This window comes from Coregonus clupeaformis, chromosome 37, assembly GCF_020615455.1.
Source record: "Coregonus clupeaformis isolate EN_2021a chromosome 37, ASM2061545v1, whole genome shotgun sequence".
Classification (NCBI taxonomy): domain Eukaryota; kingdom Metazoa; phylum Chordata; class Actinopteri; order Salmoniformes; family Salmonidae; genus Coregonus; species Coregonus clupeaformis.
In genome coordinates, this window is record NC_059228.1 from 27,811,138 (window position 1) to 27,829,749 (window position 18,612).

Consider the following 18,612-nt stretch of genomic DNA (forward strand, 5'->3'; position numbering starts at 1 on the left):
AACACACTACGCCGCCAGGGACTCAAATCCTGCAGTGCCAGACGTCTCCCCCTGCTTAAGCCAGTACATGTCCAGGCCCGTCTGAAGTGTGCTAGAGTGCATTTGGATGATCCAGAAGAGGATTGTGAGAATGTCATATGGTCAGATGAAACCAAAATAGAACTTTTTGGTAAAAACTCAACTCGTCGTGTTTGAAGGACAAAGAATGCGGAGTTGCATCCAAAGAGCACCATACCTACTGTGAAGCATGGGGGTGGAAACATCATGCTTTGGGGCTGTTTTTCTGCAAAGGGACCAGGACGACTGATCCGTGTAAAGGAAAGAATGAATGGGGCCATATATTGTGAGATTTTGAGTGAAAACCTCCGTCCATCAGCAAGGGCAAGATGAAACGTGGCTGAGTCTTTCAGCATGACAATGATCCCAAACACACCGCCCGGGCAATGAAGGAGTGGCTTCGTAAGAAGCATTTCAAGGTCCTGGAGTGGCCTAGCCAGTCTCCAGATCTCAACCCCATAGAAAATCTTTGGAGGGAGTTGAAAGTCTGTGTTGCCCAGCGACAGCCCCAAAACATCACTGCTCTAGAGGAGATCTGCATGGAGGAATGGGCCAAAATACCAGCAACAGTGTGTGAAAACCTTGTGAAGACTTACAGAAAACGTTTGACCTGTGTCATTGCCAACAAAGGGTATATAACAAAGTATTGAGAAACTTTTGTTATTGACCAAATACTTATTTTCCACCATAATTTGCAAATAAATTCATTAAAAATCCTACAATGTGATTTTCTGGATTTTTTTTCCTCATTTTGTCTGTCAGAGTTGACGTGTACCTATGATGAAAATTACAGGCCTCTCTCATCTTTTTAAGTGGGAGAACTTGCACAATTGGTGGCTGACTAAATACTTTTTTTCCCCACTGTACATTTGTCATTTAGCACACCCTCTTATCCAGAGTGACTTCTAGTCAGTGCATTCAACTAAGGTAGATAAACAACATATCACAGTCATAGCAAGTAAATAGTTTCTGTAACAATTGAGAATTTTGTTGCTGTTTGGTTCAGCTACTTGCAAATGTATTTTCAAATACAAATATGCATTTTAATTAAATACATTTCAAAATACAAATATTTTGTAGTTTATTTTGATACATTGATCTTTGATGGTATTTTGTAATTTGTGCCCATTCCTGGCGGTAGGTAGAAGCTGTCATTATGTGACAAGCGTGGGGTGGGAGTAAATGTGCTTTTCTTTACTCTGGCTCACTAGCTTGCGACACAAGAGGGCGATGAGCTGATACTGTATATAGAAAGGGGAGTGTTCAATCACATTTCAACAAACTGAAAGTGAATACAATCATTTATCTGGCATAGAAGACACTTGTGGGTGTCGCATCACGATCATACATACTACAATGAGCGGGAGAGGGAAGCCAAGAAGACCAAAAGCGGCCCGCGCAAAGAGTCCAAAAGGGGCCCGCGCAAAGAGTCCAGAAGGGGCCCGCGCAAAGAGTCCAGAAGGGGCCCGCGCAAAGAGTCCAGAAGGGGCCCGCGCAAAGAGTCCAGAAGGGGCCCGCGCAAAGAGTCCAAAAGGGGCACGCGCAAAGAGTCCAAAAGGGGCCCGCGTAAAGAGTCCAAAAGGGGCCCGCGCAAAGAGTCCAAAAGGGGCCCGCGCAAAGAGTCCAAAAGGGGCCCGCACAAAGAGTCCAAAAGGGGCCCGCACAAAGAGTCCAAAAGGGGCCCGCACAAAGAGTCCAGAACCTCCAAAGGAACCAGTGATGGACACTAAGGAAACGCAACAGATCCCTGAGGAAAAGAAACACAAGATAACCAAGGAGCATAAGCAGCCTAAGTGCACCACTGAGGGAAAGCCAACTGTCCCACTGGACAAGTGCTTAAAAGGAAAGACCAGTTCATGGATGGTCAGAAACGGTTATGTTGACTCAAAGATCCTGTTTACAACCCTTGATCAATTAAAGATTAAGATGACAGAGAAATCGGAATCAGCAAAAATTGTTAATGACTTGGTCAAGTGTATAATGGACCACATGAAAAAGTGTACGGAATGCTTCAAATATGTAAATGCTATGCGCACTGGAAGTTACTACGAGAATCTAAAGGTGGGTAATAAATTCAATCGTGCACCACCAATGTGACCCAATACGCTTTCATGCCTTATGGATTTCTTCTTATGTTTTGATAAATATAGATTTCTAATCCCGACGAATTTGATGTGATGTTGACTTTGCCGGTCCAGCGGGTGAATATTCGACCATTTGGGGATGATGGCGCTTTTTATAGCGTGGGATTTAAACGGGGAAAACACTCGCTGGATCGCTTTCTACATGAGGACAACACGCTATCTGCGAGTGGAATGCTTAAAGACTTCAGAAACGAGGTTATAAAGTGTTTGAAGGAACACAAAGGTGGGTACGACTGCAGCGCGCGCTTCCCAAATGCATAAACGACTGATTGCTTTGTAGGTTGTATAAGTAGAGAAATTGTGTATGTATGGTAAAACATTTCTTAATTGCATTTCACATCTTTCAATAGACAACTTCTGTCAAGACGTGTTGTTGGAGAAGAAGCAGAAGGGTTGCCCGGCAGTGACCTTACAGATAAACCGGGAGGGAGCTGTCCGTATCTCACTGGACATTGTTCTGGGGCTAGAGGTCAGGTCGAGATGGCCCACTTTCACACAGGAAGGCTTCAAAATAGACAACTGGCTTGGGACCAAAGTGAAGAAAGAACAAAAGTTTAAGCAATACTACCTCGTTCCGAAGTATGAGGGAAAGGGCACGTTGGAACGGGATGGGGTCTGCGCTAGAGGTAACCATTAGGTCAACAACATTTACACATTGCGCGTAAAACATGCCCTCACTTTCATTTGTTAAAAAACATGCTATCACTTTCATTTGTGATTTGTTCATGAACGAGAGTTCGGTAGAAAGGGGAAGATGCATGTATGGCCTTTTGCCAAGTATCCTAACTGTTTTTTATTGTCCTGTTATGCACAGACTCATGGCGCATCTCATTCTCGCATGTGGAGAAGAATATCCTAACTAATCATGGCTCCCAGAAGACCTGCTGCGAGACCAGTGGGACTCGCTGCTGCAGGTAAGCCTACTGTAGAATGTATACTGTAGTCATAGTGCCCTGCCAAAACCTTGACAAATATTGTCAGCTACAGTACAGGGAATAATTAACGAGAAAAGTGTACTTTCCATGAAGTAGACCTTTAAATTGTACATTTCTTGAATCATTATTAACCAAACCCATTTACATTGATAAATTGTGTATGATCATGTGCGCCTGAGGCTTGCCCATTTTCTTCCTTCAGGAAGGACTGTCTAAAGCTTCTGAAGCACCTATTGGGCCTGCTGAAGGCAAATAACCCTAGTATGTCCAAGTTCTGTTCCTACCACGCAAAGACCACCCTGCTGCACGCCTGCTGCTCCAGGACCAAGGACAGTGACTGGGAGGCGACCCGGCTGGGACCCTGCTTCCAGCAGCTGCTGGGGGACTTTGAGGGCCACCTGAAAGAAGGCATGCTCCCCAACTTCTTCATCCCCACACACAACCTGCTGGGCTCCGGCCACAACCGCAAGAGCTGTCAGCTCCTGGCCCAGCACATTGAGGAGGAGCGCAACAATGGTTTCCCCATCTTCCACTAGTGAGTCGGGACTACCTCAATCACGGCCCCCTTAGTGACTCATCCAGAGCCCCAATAGACATAAGTGGAGTACAGCTGTGATCCCATAATGTTGTCTATTCTAAAAGCAATGGCATAGGCAGGAGGAATTGAAGAGCAGAGGAGATAGGGGTCAGAAGTTGAGATTTAATTCAGATCTTACTTGAACAGTTTTGAGTCTTCTCAGAGATGATACATTGAGTGAGCACCAACTGCTCTTCTCCAACAAATTATAAAAGGTAATTTAAACAAAGTCTGTACAACACTATGAATTATTCAATACAAAAACAAAAATGTGTAACACACAAAAAAGGCTCAACGCTGGAGGTTCCAGAACTGAAGTTGCAAGTTGCTTCTTCCTCTTCTGAAAAATGAAGAAATACAGATTCGACAATTGGCAAAGGGAGATTAGACTTTTGGGGCAAACATGAGCTGTCAGTGAAGATTTTTAACCCTTTAAAAATAATAACATTCAAGAAATCTTCCTGCTAAGTATGTCAACACCATCTATTCCTTGCAGAGTATTTACCAACCTTTGTGAGCATCTTGGCCAAACCAAAGAAATAGAAAATGACTGACAGTTGGTCCAGGTGCATGCTAGGAACCCCCAGCTATAATTGGTGTGACCACACGTTCATATTCTCGGACTCCAACTGTCTAACAGAGAAAATGTGTGTGTGATGTGAACGCACTGAGTGTTCTCTGTTTTACACAATATTTGTATTTCTGTTCAGCTTTTAGCACAAAAAGTGGTTTCTTTGTTAATAGCCATGCATTGGAATTTAAGGCCTGAGGGCAGTGGCGTTTTCAGCTGAATATCAATAAATTGCATTGTGTATGTGCCAAATATCCTACTTTTCAATAGAAGGGAATACATAATAGCAAAGATGCCTCATCTGTGAACCCAAAGGACTGCTAAACATGTGTATGTGACCAATAAAATGTGATATTGTTGACACCACAGCACTTCTCTTCACACATAAATGTTTAATGTTTAAACGCTTAATCTGTGTAACTGTAATGGGTTAGAACCTCCAGTTAGACTCTCCTCTGTCTCTTATTCCTCTTCCCCCACCGCCTCCTCCCCCTCTTCCCCCACCGCCTCTTCCCCCTCCTCCTCCTCCGGGGCCGCACATCTCCTTCTCTCGCTTGTGCTTCTCGTATCGCTCCGCCATGAGCACCAGCTCATCAGGTACCTCCTACACAGGGGTTCAGGCTCAATCCAAATATGTCTAATTTGTTAGACAATGTGAATTACTGTCTGTGTATGTGTGTGTGAGAGAGCGAGACGAGTACCTGTCCAGCCCTCTCCAGGATGGGGATCAGGTCAGCAGCCTTCCTCCAGTCTCCTCTCGTTACCAAGGTGATAGAGGCCCCAGAGCGTCTAGCAGTTATAAAGAGGAGAGGAAAAAAACGTTAAAAAACTGTCAACAATAACACATCAGAAAAAATATTGCTGAAACATGATGATATCTCTTGAAACAGCTCAGTTAGAGAAAGGACACACACTCACCCTGCTCGGCCCGTGCGGCCCACGCGATGCACATACTCTTCAATGTTGATTGGGAAGTCAAAGTTGAATACGTGTGTAATGTCTGTGACGTCCAGCCCTCGGGAGGCCAGGTCAGTGGCCACTAGGATACGGACAACACCTGTGGCAACACACACCTACATACAGTACATGGCCAAAAGTATGTGGACACCCCTTCAAATTAGTGGATTCGGCTATTTCAGCCACACCGGTTGCTGACAGGTGTATAAAATCGAGCACACAGCCATGCAATCTCCATATACAGACATTGGCCGCATTTACCCCTGCACATCGACATGGTACTGGTAAGCCATGTACTCATTGTCTATTTATTCCTTGTGTTATAATCTTTCCATATTGAACAAAAATATAAAACGCAACATGCAACAATTTCATTGATTTTACTGAGTTACAGTTCATATAAGGAAATCAGTCAATTGAAATAAATTCATTAGGCCCTAATCTATGGATTTCACATGACTGGGCAAGGGCGCAGCCATGGGTGGGCCTGGGAGGGCATAGGCCCACCCACTGTGGAGCCAGGCCCAGCCAATCAGAATGAGTTTTTCTCCACAAAAGGGCTTATTACAGACAGAAATACTCCTGTTTCATCAGCTGTCCAGGTGGCTGGTCTCAGACGATCCTGCAGGTGAAGAAGCCGGATATGGAGGTCCTGGGCTGGCGTGGTTACACGTGGTCTGCGGTTGTGAGGCCGGTTGGACGTACTGCAACATTTTCTAAAACGACGTTGGAGCCGACTTATGTTAGAGAAATGAACATTACATTCTCTGGCAACAGCTGTGGTGGACTTTCCTGTAGTCAGCATGCCAATTGCACACTCCCTCAACTTGAGACATCTGTGGCATTGTGTTGTGTGACAAAACTGCACATTTTAGAGTGGCCTTTTATTGTCCCCAGCACTAGGTTCACCTGCGTAATGATCATGCTGTTTAATCAGCTTCTTGATATGCCACACCTGTCAGGTGGATGGATTACCTTGGCAAAGGAGAAATGCTCACTAACAGGGACGTAAACAAATTTGTGCACAAAATTGGAGAGAAATAAGCTTTTTGTGGTACGAAACATTTCTGGGATATTTTATTTCAGCTCATGAAACATGGGACCAACACTTCACATGTTGCGTTTATATTTTTGTTCAGTATATTATTTTTCCACTTCTCTCTGCATTGTTTGGAAGGGCCCATAAGTAAGCATATCACTGTTAGTCTACACCTGTTGTTTAGGAAGCACACACAATCAACCCGTAGAGAGATGACTGGTTAATATGATGCACTCAACATGCCCGACTTCTCCAGGGTTACCCATTACTCACCCCGCCTACTGGAGAGCTCATATCCTACAGGAGCCAACCCTAATCTAGCACACCTCATTCTACTAATTAGCTGCTCACCAGAACCTTGATTAGTGAAATCAGGTGCGTTACAACAGGGTTGAAGCGAAAGCCTGCAACCCCAGTAGCTCCCCAGGAGGGGGGTTGGCCACCCCAGCTTTAAATATATATGCCATTTAGCAGACGGTTCTATCCAAAGCGACTTAGTCGCGTGTATACATTTTTTACGTCTGGGTGGTCCCGGTAATCGAACCCACTATCCTGGCGTTGTAAGAGCCATGCTCCATCAACTGAGCTACAGAGGACCACTGACCTCAGATCAGTGGCTAGGGACCTACAACCAACTATCAACCTACTTTCTTTGAAGTCCTTGAGAGCCTCCTCGCGGTCACACTGTTCCCGGTCCCCATGAAGACTCTGTACTGCCAGGCCACGCAGACACATGTCACTGGACAGGTCGTCACACCTTTTGGTAAGAAATCAGAAAATCTTCTAGTATTTGGTGATTGATTAAACCTTTATAAATCCTTGAAGGCAGGGTGTTGTAAGAGGCTGCAGATGCACAGATTCTTTATAGTGCCGACACACCCCTTACAGCAGGGCTCCAGATTAACTGTTATCCCTTGTGGCACCAGCCCATGAGCTGGTCTCAACAAATTGTTGTTGATGGGGTCAAGCAATAGAAAACTTTGCATACCGCCCCAACAGATCCACAGATGACGCAATCTCTATTGCGCTCCACACTGCCCTTTCACACCTGGACAAAAGGAACACCTAAGTGAGAATGCTATTCATTGACTACAGCTCAGCGTTCAACACCATAGTGCCCTCAAATCCTGGACTTCCTGACGGGCCGCCCCCAGGTGGTAAGGGTAGGTAACAACACATCCGCCACGCTGATCCTCAACACGGGGGCCCCTCAGGGGTGCGTGCTCAGTCCCCTCCTGTACTCCCTGTTCACTCATGACTGCATGGCCAGGCACGACTCCAACACCATAATTAAGTATGCCGATGACAACAGTGGTAGGCCTGATCACCAACAACGACGATACAGCCTATAGTGAGGAGGTCAGAGACCTGGCCGTGTGGTGCCAGGACAACAACCTCTCCCTCTACGTGATCAAGACAAAGGAGATGATTGTGGACTACAGGAAAACGAAGAGGACCGAGCAAGCCCCAATTCTCATCGACAGGGCTGTAGCGGAGCAGGTTGAGAGCGTCAAGTTCCTTGGTGTCCACATCACCAACAAACTAACATGGTCCAAACACACCAAGACAGTCGTGAAGAGGGCATGAAAAAACCTATTCCCCCTAAGGAGACTGAAAAGATTATACAGCTGCACCATTGAGAGCATCCTGACTGGTTGCATCACTACCTGGTATGCAACTGCTCGGCCTCCGACCGCAAGGCACTACAGAGGGTAATGCGTACGGCCCAGTACATCACTGGGGCCAAGCTTCCTGCCATCCAGGACCTCTATACCAGGCGGTGTCAGAGGAAGGCCCTAAAAATTGTCAAAGACTCCAGCCACCCTAGTCAGATTGTTCTCTCTGTTACCGCACGGCAAGCGGTTACGGAGCGCCAAGTCTAGGTCCAAGAGGCTTCTAAACAGCTTCTACCCCCAAGCCATCAGACTCCTGAACATCTAATCAAATGGCTACCCAGACTATTTGCATTGCCCTGGCACTGGGAGGGGCGGTGGTAGAATTAAATATAGCCTAAGTTTCGTTTTCCTGGAAGCGCATCTAAAAGCCACACCTCAGAACAGTGCTCAGTCTGTAAGAAAAAGCCTGGAGGGCTAGGTTGGGAAACACCACTGTCTAAACCAAACAAGTGTGGGCAGCAGCATAGACAGTTGAGTGGCCATTTTTTTAGTCATACAGGTTCTCTCGTTTGGGCAAAAGACCATCCTCAGTGGCCCAGAAACCGATAAGTGGCCGAGGACTGTGTCAATTCATTAGTAGGCAAACTAAAGAGTGTCTTCCCCTCCTCAATAGCCACCTTTCATCGAGGATACTCATGTGTATCCTACCAGAGTTTTGAAATCTGCCACATCCCCTTTGAATTAGCTTTTGTTTTGTCAGAGGAGAAAAACATGCACACGTTTAAAAACAATATTAGACTTATTGTTTCATCTATAAAATGTCTTGCACAACTAACTGAAATTGTTTTGATCACTTTACACATATATTTTGGGATCCACCCCTGTAAAACGTCATTTGCCTAATGCACAAGTGGAGAAGGAACATCTCATTTCAAGCAAGTGCATTTCCATCCACGTTCACTCTCCTCGATTAACTTTAACCTTTTTCAAAAGGAAGCGAGACAGGACGGAGGAGCGAGGACGCAGGAATATAATTGATAATTGATAAAAGACCATATAATGAGTGCCAGAATCAGATACAATAACTGCTAAAATGAGATGACTTGCCAATCTCTCCCCAGTTTTGGTCATTTCCTTTCCTTGGTTCACCCATCATGTTGTTTTGCTGACTTGGACATCTGCGATGGGTAGAATTTTTACCCCTTTTTGCCCTTGTGAAAAGTCCACTTAACCTAGCTGAAGCAAGGTGGAGCTACTACAATATCCCTTACACCAAGGCTATTCAACTTAATTCTTATTTTATTTTTTAAAAGTTAATTGCAGGGGTGCCGGACATTTGACATGCGATTCTTCTTCTGAAGAACTGTATCAAACAACGCACACACACCATATAAAGCACTTAAATGTTGCTAAAAGTAATTAGGTCATTTCAAAATCCTTTGAAAACAAAGTGTTCTCTTTACCGCCCAAACACACACAGATAGTGATCACATGGACCAGGAGGCTATTTGACTCTGTTAAGGAACAAATGTGTACAAAATATTTAAGAAAATGTTTTCATCTGTCCTTATTGCCATAACTCAATAAAAGTTATAAATAACAAAGATATCGCAATTGGGTAGCCTAATTCCACATTTCAGTCTGAAGGAAATATGCTTTGAATTCCTTTTCCCTAGTAATTAGGTGTTTTTTCCCCACACTCCCTTCTGTCCTGTACAGCTTGTGAACATCAGAGGGAAACAGAAGGCTCATCATGTTCCTTAGTCTTAGCTTTCAGGAATTGGGTCATAATAGTTTATAGCCCAAACTGTTCAAACGCTGGAGCCAAATTCAGAGGCAAAATGGCAATATTGTGCTAGAAACCCCACTTGTCATTTTGGCACTAAACATCAGATTTTTGCTGGGGATTTCTTTATAGATTTTTTAAAATTAATGTTAAAAACTGATCAAGGGGCTAGTCTAAATTGATAAAAAGGCCAGATCTGAGCCCTGCCTTACACCAATCTTATACCCATGAAATTCTGTCAAATATACATGAAGTGCCTCTCGAATCGGGCTAAGGATTATCTCTAGTTTCCTCAATGTCTTGCTGACCATCATACTGTGTGTCTGACATGGGACATATAACAAGGAGAGAACAGATGAGTGCAGGGCAACACTCACATTATCTTCTTGCCTACGAAGATGAGCACTTTGTCCTCAGGCTCCATGTTGTGGACGAAGTTAAAGAGATAGGCCTTCTTCTCCTCGTCCTGACAAAAGAGAACAGTCTGCTGTACTGTGTTCACAGCCTGAGAGAGTAGAGAGAGAAGAGAGATCTACAGATTATTAGGTTGGGCAGGGACAAACATCTAGCATGCTGTTAATAAGCTAGGGCCTGCAATCAATCCAATCGCGGGTTATAGGCATTGCGGCTTTAAAAAGGCAATGTTCCCGTGTTCGCAGAGATCCCATTCACGGTAAACACGGCAATCGGAAATTGCCTTTAAAAGCCACAATGCATATAACTCGTGATCGGATTGAACCCTTACCTAGGTCTTAACACATCCCATTCATTTCTTATTTATTTGAATTAATGTTTATTTGCAATGAGCAGCAGGAGCATTAGCTCCACTCACAGCCAGGTCCAGAGTTCCCACGTACACCATCATAGGGTTCTTCAGGTACGTCTTGGCCAATCGCCTCACTCCCGTGGGCCAGGTGGCACTGAATTAGCCAACCGGAGAAGAGACAAGACATCAAGATGTGCAGAGATCAACAAAGGAATGGTAGGCATTGTAACTCTTACAAAACAGATGAGCTCTATACACTGTGGAACTGAACGTTGATACAGAGTTGTAGTGTGTCTGAAGTAATGGGGTGCTCTCCCATCTTGGGGTCCCTTTACCTGGTCATCATAGTCTGTCTGTCCGGACGGACGTCCAAAAGAATCTTCATGATTTGAGGCTCAAAGCCCATGTCAAGCATCCGGTCTGCCTCATCCAGCACCTAACACAGAAACCCCCAGTTACACACATGCTCACACGCTACCAGCAGCATACACAGCCATGCACAAATACAGCCATGCACAAATACAGTCGCGCACGCGCACACACACACACACACTCTCTCACCACTGCACACACACACACACACACACACACACACACACACACACACACACCAGGTAGGTGATGGAACGCAGGTTGATCAGCTCGTTCTTCTGCAGGTCGTTAAGCCGGCCAGGCGTAGCGATCACAATGTCTACTCCAACTGAGATTGCTTTGATCTGGGCCCTGCGGTCTCCACCTCCGTAGACACACACACTACACAAAGACACAACACAGAGGAGGCTCCACATGCAGACATCTCCCCTGTAGGTCATAGTATAGATGTGATCTCTTGAAGCCCTTGTGGTTTCATATGTAGTGTTAGTAATAGAGGTATGGTACCTCAAGCTAGTGTGTATTATGGTGTTAGTACAGTAGAATAGATGTGGTGCTTGTTGAAGCCCTAGTATGATAATTCTATACAGTGTGTTAGGAGCACGTATGGTACCATTTGAAGCCCTTGTAGCTGTACTTGTTGCACTCTGACTCAATCTGCAGAGCCAGCTCTCTAGTGGGAGTGAGAACCAGCATACCAGGGCCGTCCCGCTTACCCACTTTTCTGTTGGTAGGTAAACCAAACACCCACAAAAGTAAAAAATAAGTCAAATGCCTATCCCATTATTTCTGAACTACAGAAGAGCATTAGGGATTGGGGTCAATTTTGGATTGAGCAATTGTGTGAAAGACGCATGGCTGGAAGTAATACCAGTATGGTGGTAAACTCACACAGGCTGGCCATCCATGTGAATAAAGCCAGGTAGGAGGTAGGCCAGTGTCTTCCCTGTGCCTGTCTGGGCGATCGCAATCAGGTCATCTCCTTTCAGCAACATGGGCCAGGCTTGAGACTGTCATCAGCATGGGAATGACAATGACAACATGGGAGTTATAGTGCAACTGTGTACAGTACTAAGTACCAACTATGGCATCACAGTAGTGGGTTAACTGTTAGCGAAAACTACATCTTGTATCTCACAACAAAAGACCATGTCAATGACAACCGAGGCGTAACAGAAACTGGGTGCATGCATACAGAAATTGTATGCATACTGGATATAACCAGAGACAACAGTAAGGTATGAGTCAGCAAATTACAGGCAGAGACTTCTGAAGAAATGTCGTTCAGTGAGCTTCAAAGGGCGTTTCCCAATAACATATTTCACATTTCAATGTCATAGCGAAATGCCATTTTTGCCAGCGCCAACATTTCTACTGAATTGTGTACTCGTTCACTACATCCCACAAAAGCATTGGATTGGTGGAGGAATGGGAGAGTGTTTCCAACATCTTTCTTATACGAGCCATTTCCTTTTAATTAAATCAGTGAAGGAAAGTGAACAAGTAAAAACGTTTAGAGGAAGTATTATTTTCTAAATCTTCATCCGTTGTGCTTTTCATTCGTATATTTTGAGGGAAATTATCAACTGTAATGTACCCATTAAAAATGTTTAGATACACATCTGCCCTCAAGGTTGCAGTTATGAGGGTCTTTCCAAAATATTTGACAACACCACGGTTATTCCCCTGAGCAACAGATACATTTACCTAACTTACCCAATAAATGATACAAACAAGCAAACCTTATTTTGCATAGCAACTCTTCAGTTAATCTCTCCTTCTTTTCAGGTGTTCTGTTAGATGTTGTTAATATGTATGAGAGTTCCTCCCCTAACAATCTTAATCCTTTTTAATGAACATAAAAAATCCCCATCAAAACCCATCACTTTAAACTAGAGACGTGTTTTCTTTGCATGGGCCGAGTCTCTATCCACTGCGGCCACCTATGTCACCCTTCCACATCTGCGGTGGAAAGTGGTAAAGCTACAGCGCTGTTTGTCAGAACAGGAGACATCCCGAAAATCTGTCTTCTCACGAGAACGATTTGGCCTACCAACTAATATGACCGCTCTATGGAAAGACTATACTCTCACAAACACGATGGTGTTCAGTTTCTCTCTATGACCCCCACGGGACTCGTCTGAAGGTAACCAATACAAATGAATGAAAGTATGGAGGTAGTTTTGTGCCAACAACAATATGGGGTTAAATATGTTCAAAAAAAACTAAAATATTTCTTATATCTCCTAGATATAGGACAGACACTTCAAACCCTTATTCCTATGTAATTGACTGTCTTTTTTTGCCATTTATGAATGTGTTATTCAATGCGTTTATGGGCTATAGTAGTAATGGTCAAATTCAATATTTTGAAACTAAATATTTATTTGATAACTAAAGGGGTCCTAAAATTCAAAATAAAATGGCTAAATTATGCATGGTATGACCATCTTAAAACAATTCCATATGCTAGCTTAGTAGTACCGCCCCGCGCCGCCGCCCCCATCATGCTCCAACTTCAAGGGCATGGAGTGAGTGCACTATTACCGGTCAGTTAAATTTGGAGTGTATTGCTCATCTAATTGGTCTGTGAAAAATCACTCAAGCCTTTGCTCAGAGATGGTCAAAAGTTGTACACAAACAGCAAGATGTTGGAAGGGGTGTTGGACTCTGACTGAATAAGCACCTGGATAGGAGTTGGCTTGGCGAAGCCGACTCTGACAATATTCTCCATGATCCCAGGATAGTGCAAGAAGGCTTCGTTGAACGTGGCCACAGGGTTGGGAAAGGGACGTTTCTCCCCTTCTCCCTCCTTTAGGTCGTCCACAAAGATATCGTTATTCGCTTTCCTACGGGAAGAGAGGGTGGAATTAGTCAGGAATATAGTTACTTTGGTTTCATGTTGGATGGTATGGAACCACAGAGTCTCCTGAGAAGAGTTATGAGTTGATAATATTTTACTGAGCAGAAGAAACTCAGAAAGTGGATAGATAAACAGCATCCTCTGCTGGACAAGAAATATACCTCCAATTGAGAAAAAAAATGAAGCCCTCGTCCCCAACTTACCTCCATGCCCTCACTTCCTCTTCACACCGACTGGCTACAATCTCTGACTCAAAGTAGAAATCCTTCTTCAGAGGTGGGAGATCTGCAGCGGTCCCAAATCAAAATGTTCTATTCAGCCACTAAGAACTCTATCAAATCAGGATACTGTCATGTAAGATGACAGGAGAATCAAGTGTAGGAACAGTTGTCAGTTAGTCAACAGTGACGCAGTCCCGGTGTGTGGTGTGTATGCGTTTCCCCCCACTCACCCTGCCACTTCATCTCCTCGTATTTGTGCCGGTTCTCCCTCATGGAGACCCAGTCGATGGCCTGTGGAGGACTTTCATCCACAGACGCCTGCAGGGCTGCAGCTGACCAGATGGAGCCGCTCCTGCCTCCGCCACCAGACCCCCCACCCCCAAATCCTCCACCTCTACCCCCAAATCCACCATCTCGCCCAGGTCCTGAGAGAGAATGCAATATACAAAGAGAAACTCTGTGTGTGATGAACTAGTAGTCTCGTTCACCAGATGAGTCCACCGGACAATTTAGGAGGCCCATTATAGCAGGGAAAGCCTTCATGGAAAGCAGACAATGAAAAGCTTCAGAGAACTCTATACTGTAAGAACACCGACTTGATACAGCAAAGAATTTGATGTTGGTGAAATTAAAAACGTGACAGGGCAATTCCACAACTTTTAAACCTCATTTTCATTATCTCCAGCAAAATACCAGTGTCTACATACAGCTGTGGAAAGAATTAAGAGACCACTGCAACTTTTTCTTAAATCAGCATCTCTACATGTATGACAGCCATTCCATTCCAGTGTCTGTTGAATTCCAACACAGGCACACCTCATTCTACTGAATTAGGTACTGATTAGGTGATCACCTGAACCAAGTCTTATTTAATGAGGAAAAGTATAAAAACCACTGCTGTGGTTATCACTATCCTCTTGCAATAGGACCAGCTGGATGGCAAAAATAGTGCTATTAGTACCTCAAATGTAATATTTATCGAAAAATAACTATTGACCATGCCAAAAGAGTTGAAAAGGAAAGTTGAGTGAGGAAAAGGGTTCAATTCTGGCTTTACTGGCAGAGGGATACAGTGAGCATCAGGTTGCTTCCATCCTTAAAATTTCAAAGACGGCAGTTCATAAGAACAAGGTCAAGCAGGAGACATTGGGGACAACAAAGCTACAGACCAGCAGAGGGCGAAAAAACGACTCTACTGACCGGGATGACTGCAAACTCATTAGAATGTCACTCAACAACAGTAGGATGACATCAAGTGACCTACAAAAATAATGGCTAACGGCAGCTGGGGTGAAGTGCACGGCGAGGACGGTTCGAAACAGGCTCCTAGGGGAGCCAGGCTGAGGTTTGCGAAAAACCATAAGGATTGGACCGTAGAGGACTGGTGTAAGGTCATCTTCTCTGATGAGTCCAATTTTCAGCTTTGCCCAACACCTAGTCGTCTAATGGTTAGACGGAGACCTGGAGAGGCCTACAAGCCACAGTGTCTCGCACCCACTGTGAAATTTGGTGGAGGATCGGTGATGATCTGGGGGTGCTTCAGCAAGGCTGGAATCGGGAAGATTTGTCTTTGTGAAGGACACATGAATCAAGCCACGTACAAGGTTGTCCTGGAAGAAAACTTGCTTCCTTTTGCTCTGACATTGTTCCCCAACTCTGAGGATTGGTTTTTCCAGCAGGACAATGCGCCATGCCACACAGCCAGGTCAATCAAGGTGTGAATGGAGGACCACCAGATCAAGACCCTGTCAGGGCCAGCCCAATCTCCAGACCTGAACTCCATTGAAAACTACTGGAATGTGATCAAGAGGAAGATGGATGGTCACAAGCCATCAAAAAAAGCAGAGCTGCTTGAAGTTTTGCGCCAGGAGTGGCATAAAGTCACCCAACATCAATGTGAGAGACTGGTGGAGAGCATGCCAAGCCGCATGAAATCTGTGATTGAAAATCAGGGTTATTCCACCAAATATTGATTTCTGAACTCTTCCTAAGTTAAAACATTAGTATTGTGTTGTTTAAAAATCTTTGCATTAATCGAGGTCTGACAACACTGCATCTTTTTTGTTATTTTGACCAGTTGTCATTTTCTGCAAATAAATGCTCTAAATGAAAATATTTTTATTTGGAATTTTGGGAGAAATGTTGTCAGTAGTTTATAGAATAAAACAAAAATGTCATTTTTACCGAAACACATACAGTGAGGGAAAAAAGTATTTGATCCCCTGCTGATTTTGTACGTTTGCCCACTGACAAAGAAATGATCAGTCTATCATTTTAATGGTAGGTTTATTTGAACAGTGAGACAGAATAACAAAAAAATCCAGAAAAAGGCATGTCAAAAATTTTATAAATTGATTTGCATTTTAATGAGGGAAATAAGTATTTGACCCCCTCTAAATCAGAAAGATTTCTGGCTCCCAGGTGTCTTTTATACAGGTAACGAGCTGAGATTAGGAGCATACTCTTAAAGGGAGTGCTCCTAATCTCAGCTTGTTACCTGTATAAAATACACTTGTCCACAGAAGCAATCAATCAGATTCCAAACTCTCCACCATGGCCAAGACCAAAGAGCTCTCCAAGGATGTCAGGGACAAGATTGTAGACCTACACAAGGCTGGAATGGGCTACAAGACCATCGCCAAGCAGCTTGGTGAGAAGGTGACAGTAGTTGGTGCGATTATTCGCAAATGGAAGAAACACAAAAAACTGTCAATCTCCCTTGGCCTGGGGCTCCATGCAAGATCTCACCTCGTGGAGTTGCAATGATCATGAGAACGGTGAGGAATCAGCCCAGAACTACACGGGAGGATCTTGTCAATGATCTCAAGGCAGCTGGGACCATAGTCACCAAGAAAACAATTGGTAACACACTACGCCGTGAAGGACTGAAATCCTGCAGCGCCCGCAAGGTCCCCCTGCTCAAGAAAGCACATATACAGGCCCGTCTGAAGTTTGCCAATGAACATCTGAATGATTCAGAGGAGAACTGGGTGAAAGTGTTGTGGTCAGATGAGACCAAAATGGAGCTCTTTGGCATCAATTCAACTCGCTGTGTTTGGAGGAGGAATGCTGCCTATGACCCCAAGAACACCATCCCCACCGTCAAACATGGCGGTGGAAACATTATGCTTTGGGGGTGTTTTTCTGCTAAGGGGACAGTACAACTTCACCGCATCAAAGGGACGATGGACGGGGCCATGTACCGTCAAATCTTGGGTGAGAACCTCCTTCCCTCAGCCAGGGCATTGAAAATGGGTCGTGGATAGGTATTCCAGCATGACAATGACCCAAAACACACAGCCAAGGCAACAAAGGAGTGGCTCAAGAAGAAGCACATTAAGGTCCTGGAGTGGCCTAGCCAGTCTCCAGACCTTAATCCCATAGAAAATCTGTGGAGGGAGCTGAAGGTTGACTACAAGAAACGTCTGACCTCTGATTGCCAACAAGGGTTTTGCCACCAAGTACTAAGTCATGTTTTGCAGAGGGGTCAAATCCTTATTTCCCTCGTAAAAAGTCAAGTGCTAGTTCACAAAAGGCATTACATAAAAACAAATATATATATATTATTACATGTATTTATTTTTACCACAGATCATAGAGATGCGCTGTTTTCACATCCACTACGGTTCAAACGTTTGGGGTCACTTAGAAATGTATTTTTTCTTCTAAAGAAAAGCAATTTTTTGGTCCATTAAAATAACATCAAATTGATGAGAAATACAGTGTAGACATTGTTAATGTTGTAAATGGTTATTGTAGCTGGAAACAGCAGATTTTTTATGGAATATCTAGATAGGCGTACAGAGGCCAATTATCAGCAACCATCAGTCCTGTGTTCCAATGGCATGTTGTGTTTGCTAATCCAAGTTTATCATTTTAAAAAGGCTAGTTGATTATTAGAAAACCCTTTTGCAATTATGTTAGCACAGCTGAAAACTGTTCTGCTGATTAAAGCAGCAATAAAACTGTCCTTCTTGAGACTAGTTGAGTATCTGGAGCATTAGCAATTGTGGGGTTCGATTACAGGCTCAAAATGGGCAGAAACAAATAACTTTCTTCTGAAACTCGTCAGTCTATACTTGTTCTGAGAAATGAAGGCTATTCCTTGTGAGAAATTGCCAAGAAACTGAAGATCTCGCTGTGTACTACTCCCTCCACAGAACAGCGCAAACTGGCTCTAACCAGAATAGAAAGAGGAGTGGGAGGCCCCGGTGCACAACTGAGCAAGAGGACAAATACATTAGTGTCTAGTTTGAGAAACAGGCGCCTCACAGGTCCTCAACTGGCAGCTTCATTAAATAGTACCCGCAAAACACCAGTCTCAACGTGAAGAGTTGGAGCGGCAGGTAGCTTAGTGGTTAAGAGCGTTGTGCCAGTAACCGAGAGGTCGCTGGTTCTAATCCCCGAGCCGACTAGGTGAAAAATCTGTCGATGTGCCCTTGAGCAAGGCACTTAACCCTAATTGCTCCTGTAAGTCGCTCTGGATAAGAGCGTCTGCTAAATGACTAAAATGTAAGAGGCGACTCTGGGATGCTGACCTTCTAGGCATAGTTGCAAAGAAAAAACCATATCTCAGACTGGCCAATAAAAAGAAAAGATTAAGATGGGCAGTCTGAGATATTGCTTTTTCTTTGCATCTCTGCCTAGAAGGTCAGCATCCTGGAGTCGCCTCTTCACTGTTGACGTTGAGACTGGTGTTTTGCGGGTA

At 44.3% G+C, this 18,612-nt stretch overlaps 2 protein-coding genes across 4 annotated transcripts in view; one reads left to right on the plus strand and one right to left on the minus strand.

Annotated features, from left to right (window-relative positions):
- The first annotated feature begins 2,025 nt into the window (after positions 1–2,025).
- On the plus strand, positions 2,026–3,729 carry LOC121553461 (cyclic GMP-AMP synthase-like). The gene is made up of 4 exons (XM_041866584.2): positions 2,026–2,424; positions 2,552–2,827; positions 3,016–3,115; positions 3,339–3,729. Exons 1-4 carry the CDS (start codon positions 2,235–2,237, stop codon positions 3,670–3,672), a joined length of 900 nt encoding a protein of 299 aa, XP_041722518.2. The 5' UTR covers positions 2,026–2,234; the 3' UTR covers positions 3,673–3,729.
- A 93-nt stretch (positions 3,730–3,822) lies between these two features.
- ddx43 (DEAD (Asp-Glu-Ala-Asp) box polypeptide 43) overlaps positions 3,823–18,612 on the minus strand; it is a 41,758-nt gene continuing 26,968 nt past the window's right edge. Inside the window, exons 4-17 of one of the 3 annotated variants that reach the window (XR_005997532.2) lie at positions 14,135–14,329; positions 13,887–13,968; positions 13,507–13,669; positions 11,712–11,830; positions 11,434–11,544; positions 11,060–11,249; positions 10,784–10,884; positions 10,515–10,602; positions 10,060–10,187; positions 6,928–7,037; positions 5,203–5,341; positions 4,986–5,073; positions 4,223–4,888; positions 3,823–4,053 (exon numbers count right to left, since the gene is read on the minus strand). Coding sequence is in view for 2 of the 3 variants with exons in the window: in XM_041866582.2 (XP_041722516.1) it covers positions 4,715–4,888; positions 4,986–5,073; positions 5,203–5,341; positions 6,928–7,037; positions 10,060–10,187; positions 10,515–10,602; positions 10,784–10,884; positions 11,060–11,249; positions 11,434–11,544; positions 11,712–11,830; positions 13,507–13,669; positions 13,887–13,968; positions 14,135–14,329 (1,688 nt within the window). In the remaining variant the exon portion in view is untranslated. Of the gene's footprint in view, positions 4,889–4,985; positions 5,074–5,202; positions 5,342–6,927; positions 7,038–10,059; positions 10,188–10,514; positions 10,603–10,783; positions 10,885–11,059; positions 11,250–11,433; positions 11,545–11,711; positions 11,831–13,506; positions 13,670–13,886; positions 13,969–14,134; positions 14,330–18,612 lie in introns of all 3 variants that reach the window. The other 2 variants (XM_041866582.2, XM_041866583.2) reach the window with 2 other exon arrangements.